Consider the following 14,163-nt stretch of genomic DNA (forward strand, 5'->3'; position numbering starts at 1 on the left):
AATGTTCGATCGTGTGGTCTCAGACATATGAAAGTCGAACATTTGTTTGTTCGATTATGTGAAGTAGACATATATATAATTATGTGGGCATATATGTATGTGTATGTGTGTAGTGGCAACAGATGAAGTGACGAAACGCCTGCATTCCTAATGTCAGTACATTAACGTCAACAAATGTCAACATGCTTCTGTACATGCTCTAAGGCTATTCCTCAGAGTATTGAAATGTTAAAACATTGTTTCTGCATCCCCAACACCCCCCTGCTAATTATTCCAACTGTGAGGTCACAGGGGAAAGGGCATATTACCCAGCCCCAGAAACAGTGCAGCCTTGCACAACCATCGCTCAAAATGTGTTGACAATGCAGAGGTCCATTTTAAACACAAACTGACTAATGGCAGTCAGTCTCGTGTATAATCTCTTCCTCCCTCTCTCTCTCTCTGGCTCCATCTCTCTTATCTGTCTGTTCTGTCTGTATATAAAATTGTGTGATCATGCACACACACACACACACACACACACACACACACACACACACACACACACACACATGTATATATATATCAACCAAAGTCAGACTAACTCTGTAACGAAGCATGGCTCCAAACAGCATAAAGTAGAACTTTTAATAACAGGTTAGTGCTTTCACCACAAAATGTGGCTTCTTCAGACCATTGACATAAATAAATTGTTACAAAAATACATCAGTTTTATATTCACAGTTAACATTTCAGCTATTCTAAAGCTCCATACATACAACAGTCAGTAACTATACGCACCCAGGCATAAGAGTGACACACAAATTGGATACTGAAGCTAATTGTGATAGAAATATAATATGTTTAGCTCAATGTGATTGTTTATATTTCTGTGTTGGTAAAACCAACAGAACATTCAGAGAAAGGATTAGAGCGCACATGAATAGCATAACAAAATGGAGATTCAGTGAGTGCTCTATCTATATATATTGAGATGAGTGGTAGATACCATGACTTTAAGTTTACGGTGTTAGAAAATCAATATTGGACAACGGATGGGTAGTTTTAAGAATCTTATGGAAAATGGTGAATTAAGGTGGATATTAAAGTTGAGGGCAGAAAAAGGATTTGGACTAAATGGGAAGCTGTCTATGAAATGTGCCTTGGAAGCATGTGGACTTCCTAGGAAATAGTTTTATATGAGGTCATGATATTTGAAAAAAAAATGTATCAATATGCTGTGTACATCATATTTGTTGCATTTTTAGTATGTTTCTACTATGTTATGTCATTTATTTTTGGCTCATACAATAGATATATTAATTCCCTTCTCTGTAAAACTATGATCAGTATTAATTGAATAGGGACACTAGTATTTATTTTTTGGTAATTATGTTTTTTATTCTAGTATAATTAAATAGTCGTTATTGTGCTTTATTTTTCTATCAAATAGTGGTCTGTTGTTAGTGATCAGCATGAGACACTTAACTCTACCAGTTATTAAGATCACTGTTATTAAGTATGTATAGTTATGAGTAGGTGGCAACACTGTGTTTTTAAATTAGAATAGATAGTATTGCTGACATCAGGTTTACATGGGTGCATGTAGTTAGTGACTGCTGTATGTATGGAGCTTTTGAATAGCCGAAGCGTTACCTGTGAGTATAAAATTGATGTATTTTTGTAACAATTTAGTTATTTATGTTAATGGTCTGAAGAAGCCACATTTCGTGGTGAAAGCGCTAACCTGTTATTGAAAGTTCTATTTTATGCTGTCTGGAGCCGTGCTTCGTTACATCGTTAGTTTAACTTTGGTTGCTATTTGCTGGTTTGAATGGTGTTCGTTTACCTACTGGTTATTTCTTTCCTCCTTGTGTGTGTGTGTGTGTGTGTGTGTGTGTGTGTGTGTGTGTGTGTGTGTGTGTGTGTATATATATATATATATATATATATATATATATATATATATATATATATGCACATATATATATATGTGTGTATATATATATATATATATATATATATATATATATATATATATATATATATATATATATATATATATATATATATACACACACACATTTGTATGTGTCTTTTGGCTTTTTCCCGGTTAGGGGTCACCACACCGGAACTCCGGTCCGCTAATGATTGGTAGCTGATTTTTATGTGCCGAGTTACCAGCCCTGACGCACAACCTTCAACGAAGGTACGCCCATTCACACGTATCTGCATGCAGAAGACGCTCTAACTGACAATCGAACCGGACAGCGTCTTACTGTGAGGCGACAACGCTACCGCAGCACCACCACCGCGGGTATATATACACATATATATATTTTTTTTTAATTTACACATGGTTACTAGCATATACCCAAAAGACAGAACTGTAGCCTTTCTCTTCTGAGGCAGGGAAGCTCTGAAGGTTTGGGGCACTAATCATAACTCTCCTCTTGCCCTTCAGTGGTTAAGGCACATGGAAGATGCGCTGAAGATTAGGATGCTGGACAGTTGTCATAGCCTTGGTAAACCCGTATTGCTGAGGCTACTGTAGCAGTGATTTATTTCAACATCAGCCTTATAGAAGTTAACTTGCACAACTGCAGTGTCCCTCTCCTGGGACTTATAAATTCCTGAACAGAAATTGTCAAATTATTTGGAGAGGGAGGGTAACTTTTGGATGCTCAAAATAAGGGGTAATACTCTGCAGGTGGCTGCAGTTTGTCTTTGTCCATGATACTGTATTTAACTCCTTAGAAGCGTGGCAAAATTGAGAAGTGTCTGCCACATTGTTGCCCTCAAAAGGGGCATCAGCATTTGTACACACCGTAATAGCAGATGTGGAACTGATGACAGGAGTGAGTGGTTTGCAGGACATTGTGCTCCCTGGCTGCAGAAGCTCAGGCTGCTAATGTAATCAAGGTACTTGGATGGCATTTCTGCACCTTCCAAAAGTGACTCTTCCTCTAAAACAAGGGCACATGCTCCCTGACCTAAAGCAAGCAAGAAAAGTGCTCAGATTGCACACCTTTGTAAAGTCTCTCTTTGACATGAAGCACAATCCTTCAACAGTGTTTGTTGTTCTTTAACACACTTGTTGGTGACGTTCCCAAAGACACCATATGCTTTTGAAAGGTCTCTAATTCACAATAAAAAAATAACTAAAAGGGCGCTAGTAACACTGGTTCAAACTCTACAAAGTGCAGAAAAAGACACTTCAATTGTGTACTAATTGTGCTGTGTAGGTAAGTATGTATGTGTTAATTTGTTTTATTTACTGTATTTTAACTGGGTTGGTGCACTGGTGCAAGAATCCTTTTCAGGTATGCCACTGGCTGCAAGGCAACAAGGCCTTAAACAGTGTAGCAGTACAGTGCAGTGCAAATCCCCAAAATGGCAAGCAAACAAAATATCTAGTGCACTACTAGTAACATTTAAACAGTGAAAGTTTTGCAGTGTGATATTGACGGTCTTATAATGTACATAGGTAGGGTGACTTAAACCTAATTTGACAGTAAGATATGTTTTACAAATAATAGCATGAAATGTCTAGCTTTTATTTTCTTCTAGGGGGGGCGGGGAACAGATTTGTTCCTGTTAGCCTTTCCACATACTAACTTGTTATGAAATGGCCACTTTAAATATGATTCTGAGTAAAATGCCTCAGAGAAGTTAAATTCTAGTACCAGCTCACCTGGATGATACTGGTTTCTGATCATACCTCTCAACTGTCTAGGTTATCGCAGAATGTCCAGATTTTTGACACATATTTTTGGTCTTTTCCTCTTAAAATTTGGGTCTTTTTGGCAAGTCAGTAAAGGTTGGATTCACTAAATAATGACAGACACATGAGCTTAAGACTTCATAGCTTTCAGAAAATGCATGTTAAAACAAACTGTTTTATTCTAGTAACTTTCTAAGCTTATAAGAACAATATTTAAAATTGGTCCATATTGTTGGGCTTTGGCCCAACATTATTTTTGACTTTGTCCAGATTTCTTGCTCTGAGAGATATGTTTCTGATCAATCGTGGCATAAAAAAAATGAAGATACTGCAGCTGCCCTTCCCTTTATATTGTACGTCCTTCTGATGTCTACAGGGGGCCATGCTTCGGGGGTATCTGAAAGCTTTGAAGTCAGTCAAGATGGTCAGATGTCTGCATGCAGTTTAATTCCCCACATATTATGAAAGGTATTATTTGAGCACATGTGATTATGATGAGAACACTTACACAGCTGTATTTTGTTTTATAAGTAATGTGTTTATCTTTGATTTTTCCACAACTCTGTGCTAACTAGTGCAAAGAAATGGCTGAGTAGTAAATCCATCTGCAACCCTTTTTAATTTTTGCACATTGGATCAATTTATCACTTTTACAGTGATAATCATCTAGAGCCGTGGATCACACCTCCAAATCTAGCTTTCAGTTTTCTTCTGGAGAACAGACGAGACATTTAATGCTGCAAATAACATATCAGGCCAGTTTAACTTGTACATGTGTTTTTGATGAAGTTGCTGATGGTATTTACTAGAGGATTTGCATGTGTAGTGAAAAGCTAGAAGTTTGTCAAAGAAAAATAGAAGACAGACAGTTTAGTGATGCTTATTGCTGTTCGATGGTACCACCAAAGTAAAAAGATTTAACAGTTTGTAAATGCGTTTGTGTTAAATTTCTTTTGTTTTTCTCTTTGGAAAGCAGTCCCGTGTATGGCTTTATTTTCCTGTTTAAATGGATAGAAGAACGTCGTTCTCGCAGAAAGGTGTCGACTCTGGTAGATGAAACATCCGTCATTGATGAGGAGGTTGTCAATAACATGTTCTTTGCTCATCAGGTAAAACTTCGTGTTTCTGTATGTGTCTGTATATGTATGTACAAGTTACATGTCTGTTTTGTTGGATGTTGATATCAGGTAAATTGCTTTATTAGAAGTTTGGTGTTTTTGTATATGTGTGTATATGTATGTACAGTTACATGTCTGTTTTGATGGACGTTGACATCAGTAGCCTGTTCTGTTAATGTATAGACATTGGTCAACTTAACTGTTAAAAAAAAATTAACAGTTTAAAAAAAAAAGTTTCTGCAGTGGTGCTTCACCCCCCCCCCCCCAATCTCTGTCTTTCCATACTCCAAAATTGTACAGCATTTGGAAAAATAGAAACATTTCCATCTCTCCACCGTTCTGTGATCTGCCATAAATGCATTGCTCCTTGGTTTTTAAGGTGTGGCTCAGTACAAATGTTTCAGTATATTTGCAGTCAACCAATGAATAAATTGACCAAAAGAGTGAACCCATGTACGTACATTTGTGGAGTTACTCACATATATTTAATCACACAAATATACAAAATGATATATTCCACGTACACTATCTTCTGTGAAAATCAGTTTAAACACTTTTATTAAACATCACTTAAGATATAGGCAAACGTACATTAATAGAAAAGAAAACCAGCCATATTAACAGTTTCCCATTTACATACATTATGCATGACATTGTTTAACAGTTTCCCATTTACATACATTATGCATGACATTGTTTAACAGTTTCCCGTTTACATACATTATGCATGACATTGTTTAACAGTTTCCCATTTACATACATTATGCATGACATTGTTTAACAGTTTCCCGTTTACATACATTATGCATGACATTGTTTAACAGTTTCCCATTTACATACATTATGCATGACATTGTTTAACAGTTTCCGCTTACATACATTATGCATGACATTGTTTAACAGTTCCCATTTACATACATTATGCATGACATTGTTTAACAGTTTCCCGTTTACATACATTATGCATGACATTGTTTAACAGTTTCCCGTTTACATACATTATGCATGACATTGTTTAACAGTTTCCCGTTTACATACATTATGCACGACATTGTTTAACAGTTTCCCGTTTACATACATTATGCACGACATTGTTTAACAGTTTCCGTTTACATACATTATGCATGACATTGTTTAACAGTTTCCCGTTTACATACATTATGCACGACATTGTTTAACAGTTTCCCGTTTACATACATTATGCACGACATTGTTTAACAGTTTCCCGTTTACATACATTATGCATGACATTGTTTAACAGTTTCCCGTTTACATACATTATGCATGACATTGTTTTCTTTCTTTGTGATTATTATCAGTGTGTCATTGCATAAATTGTTCAGTTCCTGCCTTCCCTTAAACCTCACTCCTTCTCCTTCTCCTGAACATTGTAGGAACTATACATGCAGAATAATTTCTATGTAATTCACTCCTTCCCTTTTCTAAAGATCCCTCTTCCAGTTCTGTTATCTCTTACAATATTCAGTACTTTAAATACAGTTGGTTTAGATGACTTTGGTTTCCTGTGTTTTTTCTTTTTTTTTTTTTTTTTTTTTTGTCAGCCACAGAATTAAACTTAATAAGGCCTTACTATGTCTAGGCAATTCAGACCCGTGTCCCATCTCAGAAACATTTCTTTAAAGTCCTTTGCTCCCTCTATTTCTGACAGAGTACTCTGTAGGTTGTTGTTGTTGTGTCTTTTGGCTTTTCCCGGTTAAGGGTCGCCACAGCGGAACTCCAGTCCGCTAATGATTGGCAGTAGATTTTTATGTACCGAGTTGCCAGCCCTGACGCACAACCTTCAATGAAGGTACGTCCATTCACGCACGTCTCCACACAGAAGACGCTCTAGCTGAGAATCGAACAGGATAACGTCTTACTGTGAGGCGACAACGCTACCGCAGCACCACCACCGCAGGTAATTTTTAAATTCTGCCAATTCATTACACTCCCAAAAACATGTTCCCGGTTACCACTTTCGTCCCCAACACACCTTCAACATTTGCTATGTACCTGAGGAAAATCCTTTGAAGTCTGCTTGCTGTGTAAGAATACCCGTGCCAACACTTCCAAACAAAAATCCTAAACCTTCTCGACTTTGTTGCATATTTGGGAGCCCTACATATGTCATTCCATTGTTCCATTGTAAATTACGTTTTCCAGCCTCTTTCCAATCTTTTCTAACTCATTCTGAGTTGATTCTTACAGTTATTGTGCAGAATTTGTTTGCTGTACTAATTATGTTTTAACAGCACCTTTGTTCTTGATTCAAATAAAAACTCTTACCATAGCACGTCTTTTACTCCAGATTCCTCTATCCCTTTGTCTTTACATTTGATAACAGTCCCTAGTAAGGACGGCAGCCTGTAGCCTGCAGTTCAGATGCAGGATTCCCCTATCCCTTTGTCTTTACTGTTGATAACATTCCCTAGTAAGGATGGCAGCCTGTAGCCTGCAGTTCAGATGCAGGATTCCTTTATCCCTTTACCTTTACATTTGATAACGATCGCTAGTAAGGACGGCAGTCTGTAGCCTGCAGTTCAGATGCAGGATTCCTTTATCCCTTTACCTTTACTGTTGATAACAGTCCCTAGTAAGGACGGCAGTCTGTAGCCTGCAGTTCAGATGCAGGATTCCCCTATCCCTTTACCTTTACTGTTGATAACAGTCCCTAGTAAGGACGGCAGCCTGTAGCCTGCAGTTCAGATGCAGGATTCCCCTATCCCTTTGTCTTTACTGTTGATAACAGTCCCTAGTAAGGACGGCAGTCTGTAGCCTGCAGTTCAGATGCAGGATTCCCCTATCCCTTTACCTTTACTGTTGATAACAATCCGTAGTAAGGACGGCAGTCTGTAGCCTGCAGTTCAGATGCAGGATTCCCCTATCCCTTTGTCTTTACTGTTGATAACAGTCCCTAGTAAGGACGGCAGCCTGTAGCCTGCAGTTCAGATGCAGGATTCCCCTATCCCTTTGTCTTTACTGTTGATAACAATCCGTAGTAAGGACGGCAGTCTGTAGCCTGCAGTTCAGATGCAGGATTCCCCTATCCCTTTGTCTTTACTGTTGATAACAGTCCCTAGTAAGGACGGCAGCCTGTAGCCTGCAGTTCAGATGCAGGATTCCCCTATCCCTTTGTCTTTACTGTTGATAACTGTCCCTAGTAAGGACGGCAGTCTGTAGCCTGCAGTTCAGATGCAGGATTCCTTTATCCCTTTACCTTTACATTTGATAACAGTCCCTAGTAAGGACGGCAGTCTGTAGCCTGCAGTTCAGATGCAGGATTCCTTTATCTTTACTGTTGATAACAGTCCCTAGTAAGGACGGCAGTCTGTAGCCTGCAGTTCAGATGCAGGATTCCCCTATCCCTTTGTCTTTACTGTTGATAACAGTCCCTAGTAAGGACGGCAGTCTGTAGCGTGCAGTTCAGATGCAGGATTCCTTTATCCCTTTACCTTTACTGTTGATAACAGTCCCTAGTAAGGACGGCAGCCTGTAGCCTGCAGTTCAGATGCAGGATTCCTTTATCCCTTTACCTTTACTGTTAATAACAGTCCCTAGTAAGGACGGCAGTCTGTAGCCTGCAGTTCAGATGCAGGATTCCCCTATCCCTTTGTCTTTACTGTTGATAACAGTCCCTAGTAAGGACGGCAGTCTGTAGCGTGCAGTTCAGATGCAGGATTCCTTTATCCCTTTACCTTTACTGTTGATAACAGTCCCTAGTAAGGACGGCAGCCTGTAGCCTGCAGTTCAGATGCAGGATTCCTTTATCCCTTTACCTTTACTGTTGATAACAGTCCCTAGTAAGGACGGCAGTCTGTAGCCTGCAGTTCAGATGCAGGATTCCTTTATCCCTTTACCTTTACTGTTGATAACAATCCGTAGTAAGGATGGCAGTCTGTAGCCTGCAGTTCAGATGCAGGATTCCCCTATCCCTTTACCTTTACTGTTGATAACAGTCCCTAGTAAGGACGGCAGCCTGTAGCCTGCAGTTCAGATGCAGGATTCCCCTATCCCTTTACCTTTACTGTTGATAACAGTCCCTAGTAAGGACGGCAGCCTGTAGCCTGCAGTTCAGATGCAGGATTCCTTTATCCCTTTACCTTTACATTTGATAACGATCGCTAGTAAGGATGGCAGTTCGGATGCCTTCCTGCTTCATCCCATTCCATTACTTTCTCTCCCTAGTTATTTGCTCCCAGTACCTCGGTTTCTTTACCAGTTTGCTCCAATAAATTCCAGCCCCCTCTTGCCTGTTTTCTGTATCCATGCTTGCTGTCATCCCTGTTGGCAAAATCTCCTTTCTCCATTCTTGTGTTGGCTTGGTTCTTGGAAAGTTTTGTATGGCTCTTGCTATTCTTCCTAATGATCTACATCCAAAGTCCCTCTCCTTATTTTTTGAACCCCCAGCACTTAATCGTCATCCCTTTCCACTGTGAATCTGCTTCCTGTTTTGTTTTATGTGAGCCTTAAATATCCCTTCAAATCAGGTAATCCTAAACCGCTTTGTTCTGTTGGGAGGATCAAGTTGTCCAACGTAGTTCTTGCCCTTTTTATCTCCCAGATAAAATCCTTCAACTCTTTATTAATTATTATCCCCAACTTCTCATCTGGTTGATAAAAATACATCTGACCTGTGTATAAAACTAAAGGGACTAAAACATTTTCACTGCTTGTATCTTGGTGTCCATTTCCGTAAGTGAGCGTCTTTACAGTTGCTTGCTTTTTGTACTATCTTTCATTAGCTGTCGTCCTACATATCCTTAGCTGTCAAAACAGAACCTTTTTAATCCATATTCCTAAATACTTTATCTTATTGTGTTCCCATAAATATGGGTATTGAACTAACCCATGTGTGGGTTCCATAATTTATGTGTATAGCCTTTCTTTTATCTTCATTAATCTTGTATCCCAAAATGACTTGAAACCATCTGTTATTGTTCCACAACATTGAGATGCCCTGTTCTGGTTTTATCTGGTACAAAATAATTATCATCTGCAAGTAAAGCTGGCTTTTCTTAATTAACATGCCAGTTCTATCCTTGAATTTCTGGGTCCCTTATTTTCTTTGCCAATGGCTCTAAATATAATGCAGGTAAGAAACAGGAAAGTGGAGACCTCTGTATGTTTCTTCTGTTCAAATGGAAGCTATCAGAGAGGGACCCCTCCCGCTTTAATTATTTTGTCCAATCTTTCGTTTATTTACCTAATTAACCTTATTTTACCAGGGAATGCAAATGCTTCCACTACTGTACTGGGTATCCCATATTACTCAGATGTTTTCAGTGCACCAAGACCCACCAACAGCAGTGGTATTTCCTTACATTCTGCCTTCCTTTGGAAAGTCATTGCTCTGTTAATGTTGTCAGATATTTGTCTCGCCACCGCAAAACGATATTGGCTCGTATCTGTCAGTTTTGGCAACACTCATTCTTTTAGCTACTACAGATGTAGTGACTTTATAGTTGTGGTTTAAAGTTGAAGTGGGTCGATATGAAGCGGATTCTGGTGGCTATTTATCATCTTTGGGTAATATGGGCATCACAGCTTTCTTCCTAGGAGTTGGTGCCTTTTCCCTCCTTTTAAAATGCTGGTAAACAAACCTTTCTTGATCCCTATTTGTTTTCTTCCCTCCTAGCTTCCAGTCTTCCCCCAAGAATACCTTGTGTTCCTGGACACTTTCATGCAGATTGATTATATGTCACAGCTTTTAGCTCCTCTCCGCCTGTCTTTAACTGTGAGTTGTTGAGTGTCGTCTATGTCTTACCGTGGCATAATTAAGTCTTCCATTAATGTTTCCATTTTTGCCCTTGATTTCCACATTCTTCTGCTTTATACAGATTTTCATAACATTTCCAAAATATCCTTAATACTTGCGCAGGATCTCTAGTTATTTTTCTTATAGGCTCCCTGAGTTTGGCAACAATCCTTTATTCTTTCTGTTGCCTAAGTCATTGTGCAAAATGTATAAAAAATAGTATTGTTTTTAAACTCATGCACACCCAAATGCTCCGTATTTTCTGTTTAGCGCTCTGCCCTTCTGCCTGCTCTTGCTCTGTGCGCAGTGGTTTCAGCCTCTGTCTGCCCCTCTAAGTCATTTCTTGACCGTGTCCCCTTCTCTCTTACTTCTACCGTTATTAACCTCCATATTCATTTTATCACGGTCACTAGCTGTCACGTATGAACAAAGCTCCATCTTCTCTAATAACGCTCGAATTTCCACTAACCGTGCCTTAAATTCCTCTCTTAACAGGTAGCATATTTTTCTTAGCTTTTATCGCTGCATGATCTGAAATTGATATTGGACATGTGTCACGGCTGTCATTGAAATGTACATGTAAATTTGAAGTATGTTTTCCATCTAGTCTAGCCCGGTTATTGTACTTTGGGTAGTAATGCATAAATTCTGTCCAAGTTTCTGTTATTAAATTCATGTCTTCCACACCAAATAGTTTCATAATTTATCATTGGATGTCTGCTTTCCTTTGTTATACTTTCTCTTCTAGGTACCCCTTATACATGCTCACTATTGCAAGTCAAGTTCTAGTCCCCACCTGTAAGTAAGCTGAAAGCTGATTATTTCTTCTAAAATTTTCTTAAGCTCCATAACAGACGTTTTAGGTAGAATATAAATAGATGCGAGGGTAATCCTCGTTCCTTGCCAGTAGCCCCATAGCCACAAGTCTACCATTATCTGTTTTGTCCCTCTTCTCTCACTCATCCTCATCATCCTCATCATCATCAGCCCCTTTTTCCCATTTTCTACACGGGGTCGCGGTATCGTGTTTACTGTCGCCAGCTCTCTCGATTCAGTGCCCCACTCCTGCCTTCTTCAACACTCATACCTGACTGTCACAGGTCTTCTTTCACACAATCCATCCACCTCTTTGCCTGATGTCCTCCCTTCCACTTACCTTCTTCCTGCCTGTCCCAAATCTTCCTCACCAGATTGCCTTCTGCTTTTCTACACATGTGTCCAAACCATCATAATCTGTTCTCTTTGATCTTTTCTGCAGTCAGAGCTACTTCGGCTTCTGCTCTTATGTCCTCCTTTCTTTCTTTGTCACACAGTGTGCATCCTATCACTTTTCTGAGGCACTTCATTTTCATCACCTCTAGCTTCTTCACCTGCTCTGCCTTTACTGCCCAGTTTTCTGTACCATACAGTAGTAATGATCGCACCACTGTCTTTGTACACTTAACCTTTCAGCTTCTTTGGCATTCTTCTGTCATAGACTACACCTGATACTCTATGCAAGTTAACTGCAGCCTCTCTGATTCTAGCTTTGACTTCTTCATTCAGACTACCCTTCTCCTCAACCACCCCTTCCAGATACTTGAAGCTGTTTACCTGTTCCACTACCTTCCATTCTGTCTCTATTCTCAGCTTCTTCTGATTTCCCCAATTTGCTGCCATTGCCACTGTCTTATCTGTGCTTAGTTTAATCCCATGTGCCTTCAGATTTGCATTCCATTCTTCTATCCTTTGCTGAAGTTCTAGCTCGGAGTCTGCTTGTACTGCCACATAGTCTGCATACAGCAGCTTTGTTGATCTGTCCCCTTCAGTCTGGTTGCTAATGTAGTCCGTCACCAGTATGAACTGCAGTGGGCTCAGAGCTGAACCCTGGTGTACACCCACTCCCACTGGGAACCCTTCTGTGAGACCGAACGCTGTTCGTACTTGAGTCACTGGGTCCTTGTATATAGCCTGCACTAATTCTACCAGTGCTTCTGGGACTTCAAACCACCGCAGTACTGCCCACATCAGCTTTCTTGGGACCTTGTCATATGCTTATTCCAAGTCTACGAATGCCCAGTTGGACACTCTCCTCATCTCTAGCTTCTTCTCAAGTGTCTGTCTCAGTGCAAACATCGAGTCAGTTGTGCTGCATCCTGATCTGAATTGCTCATCTCCCATCTTACACTCTACTACTCTGCATATCCATTTATCAATCACCCTCTCCAGAACTTTCATAGGTTCATACTAGGCTATCTGCCCTGGGGCATTTATAAGCCTAGCCCGATTGTGTTTGGCTTATGCCACCCCTTGATTTGAGTACACTGTGCCCTTTTTAAAGTTTAGTTTACTGTGCCTCTGTCTAATAGTGACACGGAAGTAATCCCCAGGACAAACCTACAATCCCCCATCCACTCATCAAGATTCTTCTTGAAGAGAGTCAGTGAGGTGCTCTGCCTAACATGAATTGAAATTCTATTCCAGAGCGAAGGGAGCCTCTGGGTTATGAATCTGTCCCTCCAGCATGTTCTATTTATTTCTGTGCTGAGGTTTAAGTCCCTCGAGCGCGTGGCTCTAAGGGATTTAGATTTACTGAGGTGGAGCATGTCCATTAATTCTGGGTTGGACATAGCTTTATATGTCAGGCATAGATCGCCTCGAAGTAGGCGGTATGCAACTGAGTAGAGCTGGAGTTTTTTTTAACCGAGCAGCATATGGCATCTGTTTGAGTCCCTTGGTCCTCCTGGTGAGGTACTTTTGGGGTTTTTCTAATTGCTGCAGGTGTCGTGTAAGGTACATCCCAAAGGGGGCATTGTATTCTATGATGGGCCTGATGAGGGATGAATAAAGGGGCACAATTACCTCTCTTGATCTAGATGTGAATCCTTTCATGATGAGGTGGGCTATGTAGAAGGTCTTTCTAACCACTTTGGCAATGTGGCTGTCAAAGGAGAGATTGCTATCAACTTGGGTCCCCAGATCCCTAATTACTTTTTCTGTACTTAATGGATTGCCACCTATGTGGTAATTTGTGGGCACATTGTTTTTGCCAAAGGGTATGACTATACACTTTTTGGCATTTAGCTTTAGACCATGGCTTTGGCACCAATTATCCATCTCTGCGAGACCTTTTTGAAGGATGTTTGTGTCAGCTGGAGAGTCAATTATGGTGCCCAGTTTGCAGTCATCTGTGAACTTGGTGAGCCATAATCCTCCCATGTTGGCCTGTACCTCAGAAAAGTAAATACCGAACAAGAGAGGTCCCAGGACAGAACCTTGTGGGACGCCAGTTGTGACCGGTTTCGAGTCTGACTGGCCCCAGCAACTCTGACTCTGTGGGTTCTGACTTTGAGCCAGTTTGCGACCCATCTTGTGACATAGGGGTTTATATTTAGGCTGGATAGCTTATCTATGATGCCTGAGTGGGGTATTGTGTCAAATGCCTTTGCGAGGTCGAGATAGGCTGTGTGGACTACCTTCCCTTCATCTGTGGCCTTGGTGACTGTTTTGAAGAAGTCGACCAGGTTCAGAAGGCAGGATCTGCCCTTGACAAAGCCAAATTGGTTAGGATCTAGTGTCTGTAGGTCCCCAATGTCTTTGTTTATGAG

The 14,163-nt window shown here is 40.2% G+C and overlaps 1 protein-coding gene across 2 annotated transcripts in view; it reads left to right on the forward strand.

Moving 5' to 3' along the window:
• Positions 1-14,163, forward strand: part of BAP1 (BRCA1 associated protein 1) — a 1,282,715-nt gene that overhangs the window by 149,596 nt on the left and 1,118,956 nt on the right. The window contains exon 4 of one of the 2 annotated variants that reach the window (XM_044078929.1): positions 4,677-4,812. In XM_044078929.1, coding sequence (XP_043934864.1) covers positions 4,677-4,812 — 136 coding nt within the window. The remainder of the gene's footprint in view (positions 1-4,676; positions 4,813-14,163) is intronic. The other variant, XM_044078930.1, reaches the window with a different exon arrangement.

The sequence above is a fragment of the Protopterus annectens genome, chromosome 7.part1 (assembly GCF_019279795.1).
Source record: "Protopterus annectens isolate FY-2018-M chromosome 7.part1, PAN1.0, whole genome shotgun sequence".
NCBI lineage: Eukaryota > Metazoa > Chordata > Ceratodontiformes > Protopteridae > Protopterus > Protopterus annectens.